Below are 16,242 nucleotides of genomic sequence, written 5' to 3' on the forward strand. Positions count from 1 at the left end.
ACATTTTTCGATCTTTTTCGTCGCGCTGTGATGATGTCACAGCGCGCTTTTGTCGAGCGCGATTTTGTCCTACGCGCTTTTGTGGTGGAACCGTTCCCAGTGTGTGCATGCGCAGTGTTGCCAGACGAAGGAAACAGTTAAAGAACAGGGGTCGACTTGGGAATAAGGCCCCTCCCAGAGGAAATAAAAAAGGCGCAAAAGGGGAGTGGAGTTTGCAGGAGACAATTAGTTTGCTTAATTGGTTCGTGACTCTCTGAGACTCCTTGCCAAGTTTTACAGATATCGGCCTGTCAGCTCTCCAAGCCAGATAAGGTCTGTGACTGTAAATCCTCCCTTGAAAGACTTTGCTGGATGTCAATAAGCAGAATTCACAGTAAATTAACAAAAGGGATTTTCGTTGGGACAAGGAGTTTGTTTCATGCTGTTGGGAAGCTTCGGTCAGACATTGCAGACTTATGGAACCAGTACTTAGTTGCGAGACTAATACTTACGGTAGCAATGGGGGAAGTCCACGTAATTGTCTGCGCAAGCATCACAATGTTCTCCTGAGTAGTTTGGCTTGCAGTAGCAGCGGCCAGTGAAATCCTCACAAGTGCCATCGGTAAAGACTGAGTCACAGTTGCAGCCTAGAAGGAGAGATGATGAACGATCATGTCTGCATTTTTATTTTGATTTGATTGATATCCTGCCTACAAATAACTCAAGGCTCTAAACAAGTTGAACATTCAGAGGCCGCGGTGGCGCAGTGGTTAGAATGCAGTACTGCAGGCTATTTCTGCTGACTGCCGGCTGACTGCAATTTGGCAGTTCGAATGTCACCAAGCTCAAGGTTGACTCAGCCTTCCATCTTTCCGAAGTGGGTAAAATGAGGAGCCAGATTGTTGTGGGCAATAGGCTGACTCTGTAAACCCCTTAGAGAGGGCTGTAAAGCACTGTGAAGTGGTATATAAGCCTAAGTGCTATTTCTATTGCTATTCCTTCCTCCTCTTATTTTTCCCACAAAAACAACCTTATGAGGTGGGTTGGGCCGAGAGAGAGTGACTGGCCCAAAGTCACCCAGCTGCTTTCATGACTTCAGGCAGGACTAGAATTGAAGTCATCTGGTGATTGGCCCAAAGTCATCCTGCCACTTTTCACACCCAAGGTGTGATTAGAATTCACAGTCTCCTGATGATTGGTCTAAAGTCACCCAGCTGGTTTTCATGGTTAATGCGGAATTTGAACTCACGTTCTCCCAATTTCTTAACCTGGTGCCTTTACCACTAGGCCAAACTGGCTCTCTAGTACAGTGTTTTTCAACCTTTTTTGTGCAAAGGCACACTTTTTTCATGAAAAAAATCACGAGGCACACCACCATTAGAAAATGTTAAAAATTTTTAACTCTGTGCCTATATTGACTATATATAAAGTAATTCTCCCACGGCACACCTTACATTATGTCACGGCACACTAGTGTGCCGCGGCACAGTGATTGAAAAACACTGCTCTAGTATACTAGGCAGTGTATTTTATATTTTATAATAAACTTAGTAGCATAGGTCTCATATAAAATATTCAATGGGAAAGCCAGGAGGAAGTTGCAATCATGTGAAGTCCTCACTTAACAATAGTAACCAGGAACTGACAGATCTGCCATTGTTAAGAATTGAAATCAGGTGACAACCTGTTTTACAGCCACATCACCGAGCAATGGGTATTCTAGTCTCCATCACTGTCATTAAGTAAAGACTTATTTTGTTCAAGGGCTGCCTCTCTTATCTTATTTTGACGTCCCCTAAGATTTCCCTTTGGGATGAGAGGCTGTGGATGGATGTCCTCAGAAGGATACACATGTAGAGAGCAGACAGAAAATACTCACGGTAGCAAATATAAGGTGAATCTATGGAATGATCAGGGGATTTATAATATCCCGGACTGCACCTCTCACAGTTAACGCCCGTTGTATGATGCTGCAAAATAATGTATCTATTAGATATAATTTATCTGTTTGAGGCATCATAAGTCAGACAAATATGATCCATCAATCAAACAAACTGCAATCGGTGAGTAGACCAGCAGAGAAAAACCCCAAAGTCACAATTAATTAGGATTAAAAAAAAAGAAAAATATAATTCCCCTAAAACACAGGTAGTCCTCTAATTACAACAGTTCATTTAGTGATTGTTCAAAGCCACAAGGGCAGTGATAAAAATGACATGACCATTTTTCCTGCACTTATGACCATTGCAGGATCCCCATGGTCACTGGATCAAAATTTGGACGCTTGGCAACTGACAATTGCTGTGCCCCAAGGCCATGTGATCAGGTTTTTGTGACCTCCTGATAAGCAAAGTAAATTGGGAAGCCAGATTCACTTAACAACCATATTACTAATTTAACAAGTGCAACGATTCACTTAACAACCATGGCCAGAAGAGTCGTAAAATGGAGCAAAACTCAACAAATAACTTGCTTAGCAACATAAATTCTGGGCTCTGTTGTGGTCGTAAGTCAAGGACTACCTGTAATTAAATGAAGAAGACACAACTAGCCTCAGTACAATTTTTCTGCACATTCTCCTCCCGGATCCCTCCAAATTAGCTCTTCGGCATCTAGATGTCATTCATCTCCTTCCTTAATTCTTATGCGTTAGTAGGTTTCTCTTAAATCCAATTTGGGGAACACGTTGCCCTTGGCTAAATGGTTTAGCATGTCCTTCATGAGTGGGAGAAGGTAGATGTTCTCCACGCACATGGCATTAATTCCACGAAAATCCACACAAAGCCTCATTCCCTCCTCCTCAGATTCGGATCAATGTCAGCGTCCCAAGGAACAGTGAGTTCCCTCAAAGTTCCATTTTATTAGAGATGTCATATTGGCACATCTGGGAAAACCCGAATCTGAGTTTCCAGGTTTTCTTCCCACCCAAACGAAAGTTCAAGTCCCTGCCCAACACCCACATGTCCATCACATGGTCCAATCAAACACTGTCCCAACTGGAGATATACTCCATATAATCCCCCTTCCCATTTTCCCACAGCATTAATTGTGGCAGGCCTGAAGGCCCAATGCAAAAGATGGCTTCCAGGCCTGACACTAGGTAATCATCCCCATTCTTCTCAGCCAAGATCGTTTGTGAACCAATTCAATTTGAAACAAATTCAAACACTGAATTTATCTGTATCTCAAAAGAATGAGAGGAAATACTAGGTACAAATTAAAGTCCCACCTGACAGTCAATGCAGACCCCTCCTCCTTCAAACTGGTCGTAACGATTCTTGCTGGCTTTCTGATGCTCGATGTCTGGGTCATAATAGCAGTCATAGGCGTGGCCATTGCAATTACAGGCTGAAATAATAGAAAAGGAAATTAAAAGCTGATACAACTTCTGATTGATACAGTGCCCTGGTTGCAAGAGCAGAATTGCTGATGCGACAATATCTGTCACATCCCCTGGGTGGTTGGATAACTTTAAATTTAATGCACATATTTGCTTATTGCAAAATGCTCGTTGATCACCAACATTTTCTAGCAATACAGGTAGTCCTCAACTAGCAACAGTTCATTCAGTGACTGTTCAAAGTTACAATGACAATGAAAAAAAGTGACTTATGACATGTTGCAGGATCCCCAGGGTTATGTGATTTACATTCAGACGCTTGACCATGACTCACATTTATGGCTGTCCCGGGGTCATGTGATTCCCTTTTTGCGACCTACTGACATGCAAAGCCAATGGGGGAGCCAGATTCACTTAACAATCATGTTATTAATTTAAGAGCTGCAGTGATTCGCTTAACAAATAGGGATAGAAAAGTCGTAAAATGGAACAATTAAAGAATTACTCACTTAACAACAGGGGTGGGCTGCTCCGGGTTCATACGGGAGAACCCGTAGCTAACATTATGGCCAGTTCGGAGAACCTCCAAATCCCACCCTTGTCTGGCTCCGCCCAACCCACTCCGCCCCTTCCAATCCATCTGCCCCTCCCAGGAGTCTCCACGTGGTCCATTTTGGATGCGAGGTAAGTTCAGGGCCCATGTGGAAGCTCAGGGAGAGGGGAAAATGGGCCTCCTGGAAGTTCCGGAAGGCTGGAAACGGACCCCTCCAGAGTCCAGGGAAGGCAGTTTTCACCTTCCCAGAGGCTTGAGAAAAGCCTTCAGAGCCTGGGGAAGGCGAAAACTCCCCCCTGCCCAGCGCCATGGTGCAGGAAGCCAACTAGGCCACGTCCATCATGGCCATGCCCACCCAGCAACCAGGCATAGAACCCGTTCTGAAATTTTTGAAGCCCATCCCTGCTTAACAACATAAATATTGGGCTCAATTGTTGAGGGACTACTTGTAGTACTCCACACACACACACACAAAGACCGAAGGTTAGGAATATTAAAAGAGGGCTTTGTTCATTGTTTGACTGTATGCAGAAACTTACATGTTTCAGAATGCAAAAAAACCCGATAAATGAACCACAAGTTATATAAAACACTATCGGTAGTCCTTGATTTACAATCATTCATTTACTGACTGTTCAAAGTCACAAGGCATTGAAAAAATGACTTAAGACTGGTTTTCACACCGGAATCTCCATGATTGCATAATCAAAATTCGGATGATTGACAACTGGCATGCGTTTATGACAGTTGCACTGTTCTGGGGTCATGAGATCACCTTTTGTGATCTTCTGATACGCAAAGCCAATGGGGAAGCCAGATTCACTTAACAACCAGGATACTAAATTAACAGCTACACTGATTCACTTAGCAACAGTGGCCAAAAAAGGTCGCAAATTGGGCAAAACTTCACTTAACAACTGCCTTACTTAGCAAAGGAAATTTTGGTCCCGTTTGTGGTGATAAATTGAGAACTACCTGTGTTTCATTATAACTATCCATAATCTAATGCCAATCAATTTTGCCTTAAGCAGAATTCTAGAAGTCGCATTATGCTGCATGATTTCTTTTACATTTTTTACCAAATTTTTAAACTTTTTCTAGCCTTTTTCATTTTAATTAAGCTAAGAAGCCGCCAATGTTTAAAGCTTGCTTTTAGCAAAGCTATTCCACTTTCATGAATCTTTGTGGTTGCCCATTTCTGTATTGTTTCCACTCTGTAAATTTTCCATCCTTTCCTTTACAATTCTTCCTCAGTTATTTTTCTAATAACCTTTTGTACAGACTTGGTCTTCTTCAACTGAACTCTTAATGCTCTCAATTCAAGGCACTGTGTAAATATTCCATCTTTCTTTCTCTTGCAAGATAATGATGAAATAATGGGGAAGTATAGCCTACAAACTGAATGATCCTCTCTAAAATACACTGCTTAATGTAGAATTATTGCACAATAAAATATCTAGATACTAAGTTCTCCAAGATTTTTGCTTTAAGTTCTCCAATTTTTGAAGTTGATACAGGTACTTAACACCTTGACTTACGACCACAATTGAGTTCAAAACATTTGTTGCTAAGTGAAACATTCATAGTGTGAATTTTGAACCATTTTACGACCTTTTGAGCCAGTTGTTAAGTGAATCACAGCAGTTGCTAAATAAGCAACATGATTATTAAGTGAATCTGGCTTCCCCATTGACTTTGCTGGTCACAAAAGGGGATCACATGACCTCCGAACACTGCAACCGTCAGTTGCCAAGCATACAAACTTTGATAACAGGACTATGAGGATACTGCAACGGTTGTTAAGTGTGAAAAATGGTCATAAGTCACTTTTTTTCAGTGCTGTTGTAACTTTGAACGGTCACTAACCGCTGTAAGTTGAGGACTATCTGTATAAGATTGATTAAACTGTCCGGCTACAAATATCACCGATTTAGGCCCTGCTATTAATTAATGAATATCCCACCTTTATTATTTTCCAGGAAAATATAAATAAAATATAATGCTGTTCATCCTACATAGGAGGTCCTGCACATTGGAGCGAAGAGATCCCAACAACATTATAATATTTAATTATAAAGTTGGAATCATGAATATTTCAATATGCAGAACCTCCTATGTACGATGCACAACATTTGCTATTTATTTTTTCTCCACATTGTTGAGATCCTTCCATTTAGTCCTCTTTTCCGCCATCCTGAATAATTTAATAACGTCTGCAAGCATTGTCCATCCCTGGATCAAAGTAAAAGTAACGTTTTCTTTCAATTGAACCCTGCACAAAGTGACTTCAAGTAGTTTTTTTTGTTTTTTTGGCAACAAGAGCAGTAATTTTCCACTGTCTTGCTCTGAGCTATTTTGTCAGCTTCTCACACTAAGCTGCAACCCTGTGATTGTTCCGGGTCTTTTCCATTTCCAGAACTACCAGGTGTGACCTTCCTTAATTCTTTTGAGCCACGTCCAGCTCAAATTTCTCTAGGTCAGGCATCCTTGAAGAATGCCAGAAACGTCAGCAGATGTAAAACAGCAGGAATCCCGTGAAGTGATGCATAATGCTAGGGCCAAGAACCAGAGCTGCTTGCCAACTTGGAAGGGGAAAAAGGTTGATTCGAACATTTAAAACGCCTTGAAAGTTGACTCTTTCAGAGCCAGTTTTCTCGCTTTCCCACAGGTCACTCTTAAGATTTTAAAAAGGCTTCCAGATGCTTACTGGGTGGCATTCTTCTGAGTCCAATCCCAACTGAAAAAGATTGCCTCAGGAACTGCACTGATCAATACCTCAGAATCTACTCTCTTTTTTATTTATAATTTAATATTCATAACTCAGTCTTTTTGAATTATTCTCAAGATAACGTTAAAGGTTCTGAGTACATTTTGATTTTGATCTTATGTTCTGCTATGTTTTTTTAATTGTTAGATTAGCATCCTGATTTCCATCCAGGAGACTCCATTTCCTGTCAGTCAATCAATCAATCAATCAATCAGAATAGAGCTGAAAGGTACCTTGGAGGTCTTCTAGTCCAAACTCCTGCTCAAGCAAGGGATCCTATACCAGGGGTTTCAAACTCAAGTCCTGCGGGCTGGATCTGCCTCCCCCACCCCATTTTGGCCGGCAGGGTGCTGCAGGAGGATGTTCAGGCAGAAAATGGGGCACACGAGGTCGCCCTCTGCTCCCCTCCCACTGGTACCCCATTTTGGTCAGCAGAATGCTGCAGGAGGACATCCAGGCCAAAAATGGGGCATGTGGGAGCTGCCTGCCGCCGCCCTGTTCCCCCTTTTTGGCAAGCAGGATACTACAGAAGGGTGTCCATCCCGTCTCCTTCCCTTCTTCCTGACCAGCCCATGGAGGACAACTACAATGATGATCCAGCTGTCCAAGAAATCCACCCCTGGCTTCCATCTGCAAAGAGGGTGCAGGGCTGTCTTAAAGCATGGGCCTGGTGAGCACTTGCCCATGGGGCCCACGAGCCTAGGGGGCCCATACTAATCTGTTTACCTTTCAATGCACCTTGTATCATAGAAATACAGCAACTATATGGCTTACTGAGTATCCATCAGGCCTGCAATCATATTCCTCTTGGATCTTTGGCCTGCCACACTTTCTATAATTCTACTATGCCTTTTCTGTTGCGGGAAAATGGGAGGGGGAATTGTACGGAGTTAGATGCTATGTAGCCAAAACAAAATTCCATCTAGAAAGCCAAGGTCATCCTTTGTCTCTGCACCTCACCGGAGCTGGATGGGTGGAACTGCCAGCATGGCAGTGGAAGATTGGATGATGTGACAGGCTTGTGGGTGTGGGGGCAAGATCTTGAACTTTCAACTGGGTGGGGAAAACCAGGAAGCTTTCAGATTCGGGTTTTCCCAGATATGCCAACATGGCTCTCTTAATAAATTGGAACTTTGAGCAATACTTTGCCTTGGACTCTGATTTAATTTTGGATGCTATTTGGAACCTTGACATTATCATTGTGTTTTTTAGGACACAAAGAGGAAAGTTGGGTTTTTCCCTTCATTGGGAAAGAAGAGACCAAGATGTTTGCTCTTGCTTACAAAGCCAATGGCACCTATCTATCAACCCTTTGTGGTCAGCCGAGGCCCCGCAGAACATCATATGCGTTGACTTCTGGTTTTGCAATCGACTCGTGTTGTGAACTTCAAAGAAAGATAAGGTTCTGTTTCTGTTTATCAAAAAAACTTACGTTCACATTCATTGGCACTGTCGGTAGTGGCTGGTTTCCAAGGCAACTGGTTGAACCCTGGACAACAGTGATCACACGACCCACCACAGGTGTTGTGTTGGCAGTCACACTGTAACCTGAAAATAAAAAGAGCAGTGAGGAATGCAAACATCTTTATGGATTATCATACCAATAGCTTTTACATGACCTGAATTTTGGAGTACCACCTGGCCTAGGTTCTCCATGGTCCATCATGGTCTACAGCAGGGGTGCTTAGATAGGGCCCGCGGAGCCACCCTGGAAACAGTGAAGGACCAGCCTGTGGTGCCTCTGCCAGTGAAAATGGAGTTCAGGAGGGCCACATGGGGCCCTCACGAGCTCTGTTTTTCCTGGCAGAGGGTTGCGGGAGGCCGTTGCAGCTGAAAATGGAGCTCAGGAGCCCGTTTTCACTCGCAGAGGCACCACAGGCACTCCTGACATGAGTGATGTCAAGCTGGCCATGCCCACCATGGCCATGCTCACCTTCCCACCCCCACCACCCCCGAAGGTCAAACACAATCCTGCTGCAATGAAATTGAGTTTGACACTCCGGTCTACAGAATAATATAATTGGAAGGGATTGTGTAAGTCTTCTACTCCAGTCCCCTGCTCAAGCAGGAGGCCCTATATACCATTTCAGACAAGTGGCTGTCCAGTCTCTTCTTGAAAACCTCCAGTGATGGAGCACCCACAACATCTGGAAATAAGCTGTTCCACTGATTAATTGTTCTCACTTTTGGGGAATTTCTCCTTAGTTCTAGGTTGGTTCTCTCCTTGATTAGTTTCCATTCATTGCTTTTGGTTCTGCCTTCAGGTGTTTGGAGAATAGCTTGACTCCCCCCACCCTCTTCTTTGTGGCAACCCCTGAGATATTGGAACACTGCTATCATGTCTCCCCTAGTCCTTCTTTTCATTAAACTAGGCATACCCAATTCCTGAAACAGTTCTTCATATGGGCCTTTTCCGGGTGCCGTCGACCGGACAATGCCGGCTGGTGACACCTCAGGGGAGGGCCTTCTCTGTAGCTGCTCCGACCCTATGGAACGATCTACCCCCAGAGATCCGGACCCTTCCCACTCTCTCGGCCTTCCAAAAGGCCACTAAAACTTGGCTATTCCGGCAGGCCTGGGGCTGTTGACCCCATGAATGAGATCCAGCCCCACCTAGATTGAGTGCATGATGTGTTTCTTTTTTAATCTGTTTCTTTTCCTTATTTTTAATGTTTATCTTTTTTAGAGTTATATTCTGTAAGCCGCCCGGAGTCCTTCGGGATTGGGCGGCATATAAATTCATTAAATTTCAAATTTCAAATATATTTTAGCCTCCGGCTCCTACTCTCAAAGTGATCGAAACTGTTTCTCCCTAAGTAGAAAATACAGACAGTGGTAAAGGATCTCAGAAAGTAATTTTTTTAAGCTGTTAAAATTTATCTTAGCAAATTTATCAGAACATAAAACACAAAGAAAATGAAAATAATGGGAAACATGGAGTGGAAAAAGGGGGAAGGAGAAAATGTGAGGTAGGTGGGAAAAAAGTTGACTTCCAACTCTTATTCTAGCACAGTAGAAAATAATAACATTACAGCCTCAACGTTTTATTTTCACCCAATAATATATAGAGGTACAGTAGTTGTCGACTTACAACAGTTCAAAGTTATAATGGGCACTGAAAAAAAATCGACATGACTGTTTTTCACAGTTACGGCCATTGCAGCTTCTCTATGGACACATAATCCAAATTTGGGTGCTTGGCTACTGATTCATAGTTATGATGGTTGTAGTGTCCCTGAGTCATGCAAACAGCTTTTGTGACCTTCGGACAAGCAAAGTCAATGGGGAAGTCAGATTTGCTTAATAACCATGCTATTATGAGCCACGTGGGGGCAGTGGTTAGAGTGCAGTACTGCAGGCTACTTTTGCTGCCTGCAATTTGGCAGTTCAAATCTCACCAGGCTCAAGGTTGACAGCCTTCCATCCTTCCAAGGTAGGTAAAATGAGGACCCAGGTTGTTGGGGAATAGGTTGACTCTGCAAAACCCTTAGTAAGGGCTGTAAACACTGTGAAGAGGTATATAAGTCTAAGTGCTATTGATATCTCTACTAGCTTAGCAACTGCAAATCTAGACAGCATACTAAAAAGCAGAGACCTCACCCTGCCAACAAAAGTGTGTATAGTCAAGGCTCTGGTTTTCCCAGTTCCAATGTATGGCTGTGAAAGTTGGACCAAAAGAAAGGCTGAACTCCAAAGAATGGAGGCCCTTGAACTATGGTGCTGGAGAAGACTCCTGTGAGTCCCTTGGACTGCAAGGCGACCCAGCCGATCAATCCTAGAGGAGATCAACCCTGACTGCTCTTTAGAAGGCCAGATCCTGAAGAGAAAACTCAAATACTTTGGCCACTGTTAGGTAAGCTCCCCATTGGGAGAGCAAGTGCATTCAGAGAAGCATTGTGAGAGTAGTGTTGGAGAACACACAAACCAGCACACAGAGACACTGCAGTTTAAATAGGCTTTTACTTTCGTGGAAATAGAGGTATCAGAGTCCATCAAACAGTCCAAGTCATACACGGATAAGACAGTCAGTCATCAACGTCTTTCAGTTAAGGGATAATCCAAATAACATAGTCCATAATCATACAAACAGTCCGGTACACAAAGTTTGCTAGCAGTTGCAAAACTTATAATAGCTCATGCTGATCACTATATGGCACTTCTAACAGCCAGCTTCCAAACACTCAGATCAGATCAGCATGTAACAGTGATTCTGGCTCCATCTTATGGCCGATTGAGGAAACAGCAACCAATCACATTTACAGCATGATTTAAAGAAACAGGTACAGCATTGTTACATGGTTTATATATTGCCAACCCAACCATTACATTATATTCCTAAAAGCCACCTAATGAGAATAAAGGATTCACTGAAGAAGAGCCTAATGCTGGGAGAGACTGAGGGCAAAAGAAGAAAAGGACAGAGAATGAGGTGGCTGGATGGAGTCACCGAAGCAGTCAGCGTGAGCTTAAATGGACTCCAGAGGGTAGTAGAGGACCGGAAGGCCTGGAAGAACATTGTCCATGGAGTCGTGATGGGTCAGACATGACTTTGCAACTAACAACAGAACCTTACAAATCTAAAAACCTGATTGGTTCAAGGGAGGGAGGAAGGGAGATGGGAGAGATGGGAAGGAACAAAGGGAGAGAGAGGAAGGAAGGAAGGAAGGAAGGAAGGAAGGAAGGAAGGAAGGAAGGAAGGAAGGAAGGAAGGAATCTCTCCCATTCACACATATAATTATTGGACAGGTGGGGGGCAAAAGGAACGAATAGCTTGAATTACTCCTCAGAATGGAAAACTACTTTTGAAAGTATTAATCTCCTTCCAAAGAAGGTCCATGGGGTCATGATGGGTTGGACACGGCTTCGCAACTAACAACAACAAAACAACTACAATGATTCACTTTAACAACTGGGGCCAAAAAGGTCATAGAACGAGGCAAAATTCACTTAACGTCTCTCTTAACATAAACGTTGGGTTCTATTGCGATTATAAGCCGAGGGCTACTTTACTATCCGTTTCTAAAAAAAACAAAAAAACAACTCAGTCTAATCAGCAAAACCCAAATCAAAAGTTTCCATTTTTTTTCCCATCACAAGCACAAAATCCAGAATGGTTTCCAAATGGAGAGGGTCCCGTGTGTGTGTGTGTGTGTGTGTGTGTGTGTGTACGTGGTCTACCTGTGTGTACCCTTCAACATTGAATTTCATCAGTTGGATTTGCAGTGGTTTTTTTTTTAAAAAAGTAGGCAATTCTGAAAGTACCTGGCAAGAATTTTGTCCTGTCTACTGGTTTATCATGAGGTGACCTCATGCTACAAAATTCCATTCCCCAGTACCCGCCCAAGGAAAACACTATCTGTCAGCTGCATGGTTAATATAGTCCTGTTCCAGCTTTTATCTCTACAATTACTCATTTCCCCCCTCGGGGCCTGCCTCTCCCTCCCCTGGCACCACACATATACACTGCGCAGTGTTCGCTTCAAGGGTGGGTTCCTGCCACTTCTAAGCTCTTCTATAGAAGAAGGTTCCACAAATCTACAGTGCCGTTTAGAACCGGTTCCAGCTCCCTCCCCCCCCCACCCATCCGCACATCATCAAGATGAAGAGCGAGAGGAGGAATTCTGGGAGTTAAAGTCCACAAGTCTTAAAGCAGTCAAGTTTGAACACCCATAGGGTTTTTTTTCTAAAGGGTTAGGGGTGCAAGGGTCTTGTAACTTGACAGCTTTAAGACTTGCACACTTCAATGCCAGAGTTCCTGAGCCAACATGACTGGAGGAGGAATTCTGGGAGTTGAAGTCCATAAGTCTTAAAGCAGTCAAGTTTGAACACCCCTGGTTTTTTTTTCCTAAAGGGTTAGGGGTGCAAGGGTCTTGTAACTTGACAGCTTTAAGACTTGCACACTTCAATGCCAGAGTTCCTGAGCCAACATGACTAGAGGAGGAATTCTGGGAGTTGAAGTCCATAAGTCTTAAAGCAGTCAAGTTTGAACACCCCTGTTTCTGAGCCAACATTTTGGTTGCTAAGCAAGAGCGTTGTTAAGTGTGTTTCACCACATTTTACAAGTTGGCCACGTCCACCCAGTCACATGACTGCCAGGCCACACCCACTTGGTCACATGGCTGGCAAGCCACTCCCACCCGGTCACATAGCCGGCAAGCCACTCCCACAAAGCAGGCCACACCTACAGAAGACGTTCTAAAAAAATTTGAAACCCACCACTGGTTTGCTTGTTCATAATCCAGGATTTAAAAATAGATACATCTTCTATTTTAAAAACAAACAAACAATGATGTACCAGCCACTGCAGGAATTTCAAGGGAGTTGCTACTTCTGCTGAAATGTTGCCAGCTCATATATCATGAGATGGATCTGCAAAAAAACAGGTTGTTCCTACGATGTCACGGAGAAAAACAGATTGTTGAAGAAAAGCTGGGCCCCTTGAAACACGAATTCTCCAGCCGCACTTCGGAGTCCAACAATGGCTATAACACAACCCTAGATTTCTTGACAAAAATGACCGATGAGTCTTTAAAGACAAAGGAAATGGACATAAGAGAAATGCATTTCCTTCCAAGAAAATGAACTGCCCTGTTAGGCTAAAATACAACATTCTTTCCCACAAAATGCAAACCGAATGTTTCTGAATCATCCAGAGAGGACACAGAAGCCAAGAGGACAACTGTCCATCATAAGCGAGCGTGACAAAAAACACTGAAGCTTTCCAGACCCAAAACGTGGCATGGGGGGGTGGACTGCCCCCACCCCGCGTGGCCCATTTTGGGCATGGAAGGCCTCCAGTACCAACACGGAAGCCAGAACGGGGTGTAGGGGTACCGCACAAGCTTTCAAAATGCAATGCGATGACCCCCCCCACATGCACCCACTGTGCCCACGCATGTGCGTCCCTTGCATGCGCCCCGCCCGCGTGCATGCACAGCAGAGGCCCGAAGACTAGCTGGCCGGCAGGAGGTGCACACGCATGCGTGGTGGAGCTGGGCTGAGGCGACGGCTGCCGTGCCCTCAGAGAGGGCCCTGCGTGCCATCTGTGCCACAGGCTAGCCCTCACGGGTCTAGAAATTAAGAAACGAATAGTCCATGTATTTCATTGGGAGAAGCAGCCAACATTTTAGGCTGCCTGCAGCTCGCCATCCATTGCACAATACTGCTTATGTCAAGTTACGTGGAGAATGAGCAATCCGCCAACGTCCTTCTGAAAGTTTACATTTTTTTACTGGAGAATATGTACACTATGCAAGACTAAACAGACATATGCAATAGATCTTGAGTATTCTCTTGGCTTCTCCACTCAAGAGATGTGACTCAAGAACCTCCTGTAAAACACCGGTAGCTATTACCACATACAACGTTTTGAGATGTCTAGAGATATCACGCAAGAACTTCCATTTGCAGCATGTCAATGGAGATTCTCAAAATTTTATTATTCAGGGTGGTCAAGGTTTAATCCCGAGTTAAAAACTGAGCTATTCCTCCCTCTTTGCTCTTTCCCTCCTTTTAATTTTCTGTTTCTCCTATCTTTTTAAAAGACGTGGGCTCCAAAAACATGCCTTTTTTACTTTAAAAAAGATTACCTTCTTATTTGTCCTTCTATAGATTTCACTATGAATTAATTTCAGAAACCCTGCAACGATTTATATTTACTGGTACCAGCAGCAAGAAAAAAAGCAATGGCGTTTCATTGTGGGAAAATCCCAAATTTATCTGAGAAAAAGATAAGGAAACATAATAAAGAAAATATCCAGAGGAAATAGTTGATATAATTAACGTAATCTTCATGAGACTTCCAAAACCACTAATTGCCTAGTTTTAGCTTCAAATAGATGTTGTCTTTTTAGTTAGCTTGGTATTAACAAGGGGTTGTTAATCTGATTTAGCAAAGAGATTGTTATTAGCATTGGCTTTGAAAGCAAGGAGATAGTAAAACACAAACACATTGTATTTTTGTCTATATCCACATCCTCTGAGGAACTAGATACAAAGCTTGTGTTTTGTCCACAGATGTACTGCATCTTCAACAGGTAGAATTTATATTTGAATAGAATAAGATGAATTCTGTCACGTAATGCTCAATTCTTCAGCATTTATTAGATCCATGATTAGTTCCTCTTGCAATCCATATCAGGAACCATCTACAAAATCCTTACAATACAATACAATACAATACAATACAATACAATACAATACAATACAATACAATACAATACAATACAATACAATACAATACAATAGCAGAGTTGGAAGGGACCTTGGAGGTCTTCTAATCCAACCCCCTGCCTAGGCAGGAAACCCTATACCATTTCAGACAAATGGCTATCCAACATCTTCTTAAAGACTTCCAGTGTTGGGGTATTCACAACTTCTGGAGACCAGCTGTTCCACTGATTAATTGTTTTCACTGTCAGGAAATTTCTCAGTTCTAAGTTGCTTCTCTCCTTGATTAGTTTCCACCCATTGCTTCTTGTTCTACCCTCAGGTTCCTTGGAGAATAGTTTGACTCCCTCTTCTTTGTGGCAGCCCCTGAGATATTGGAACACTGCTATCATGTCTCCCTTGGTCCTTCTTTTCATTAAACTAGACATACCCAGTTCCTGCAACCGTTCTTCATACTGTATGTTTTAGTCTCCAGTCCCCTAATCATCTTTGTTGCTCTTCTCTGCACTCTTTCTAGAGTCGCCACATCTTTTCTACATCATGGTGACCAAAACTGAATGTAGTATTCCAAGTGTGGCCTTACCAAGGCATTATAAAGTGCTATTAACCCTTCACATGATCTTGATTCTATCCCTCTGTTTATGTAGCCTAGAACTGTGTTGGCTTTTTTGGCAGCTGCTGCACACGGCTGGCTCATATTTAAATGGTTGTCCAGTAGGACTCCAAGATCCCTTTCACAGTTACTACTATTGAGCAAGGTACCACCTATACTGTACCTGTGCATTTCATTTTTCTTGCCTGAGTGTAGAACCTTACTCTTTTCACCATTGAATTTCAAATTATTAGATAGGGCCCAATGTTCAAGTTTGTCAAGAGCCTTCTGTATCTTAAGCCTGTCTTCTGGAGTGTTGGCTATTCCTGCCAGCTTGGTGTCATCTGCAAATTTGATGAGTTCTCCATTTATTCTCTCATCCAAATCATTGATGAAGATGTTGAAGAGTACTGGGCCTAAACAGAGCCTTGGGGTACTCCACTGCATACTTCCTTCCATGTAGATGCAGTTCCATTGAGGACTACACGTTGAGTGCAGTTGATCAGCCAGTTATGAATACATCTGGTGGTGATGCTGTCTAACCCACATTCTTCTACTTTATCTAGTAGTAGGTTATGGTCTACCTTATCAAATGCCTTACTGAAATTCAAGTAAACTATATTGACGGCATTCCTCTGGTCCACTAATTTTGTCACTTTGTCAAAGAATGCAATAAGATTAGTCTGGCATGATCTGTTTTTGACAAACCCATGTTGGCTTTTGGCTATTACTTTGTTTGCTTCTAGGTGTTCGCTAATTCGTTGCTTGATTATCTTTTCCAGAATCTTTCCTGGTATCCATCAGTTCACAATATCTATGTCTGCCTCAGTGATGGGATTCCA

General features: G+C 43.0%; 1 protein-coding gene across 1 annotated transcript in view; it reads right to left on the reverse strand.

The window, feature by feature from the left end:
* Positions 1-16,242, reverse strand: part of LAMA5 (laminin subunit alpha 5) — a 226,944-nt gene that overhangs the window by 126,155 nt on the left and 84,547 nt on the right. The window contains exons 7-10 of the mRNA XM_087720561.1: positions 8,072-8,187; positions 3,209-3,327; positions 1,859-1,949; positions 492-626 (exon numbers count right to left, since the gene is read on the reverse strand). Coding sequence (XP_087576687.1) covers positions 492-626; positions 1,859-1,949; positions 3,209-3,327; positions 8,072-8,187 — 461 coding nt within the window. The remainder of the gene's footprint in view (positions 1-491; positions 627-1,858; positions 1,950-3,208; positions 3,328-8,071; positions 8,188-16,242) is intronic.

The sequence above is a fragment of the Thamnophis sirtalis genome, unplaced genomic scaffold, assembly GCF_051295495.1.
Source record: "Thamnophis sirtalis isolate CommonGarterSnake01/CBP01778 unplaced genomic scaffold, rThaSir2_p1.2 scaffold_7, whole genome shotgun sequence".
Lineage (NCBI taxonomy): Eukaryota > Metazoa > Chordata > Lepidosauria > Squamata > Natricidae > Thamnophis > Thamnophis sirtalis.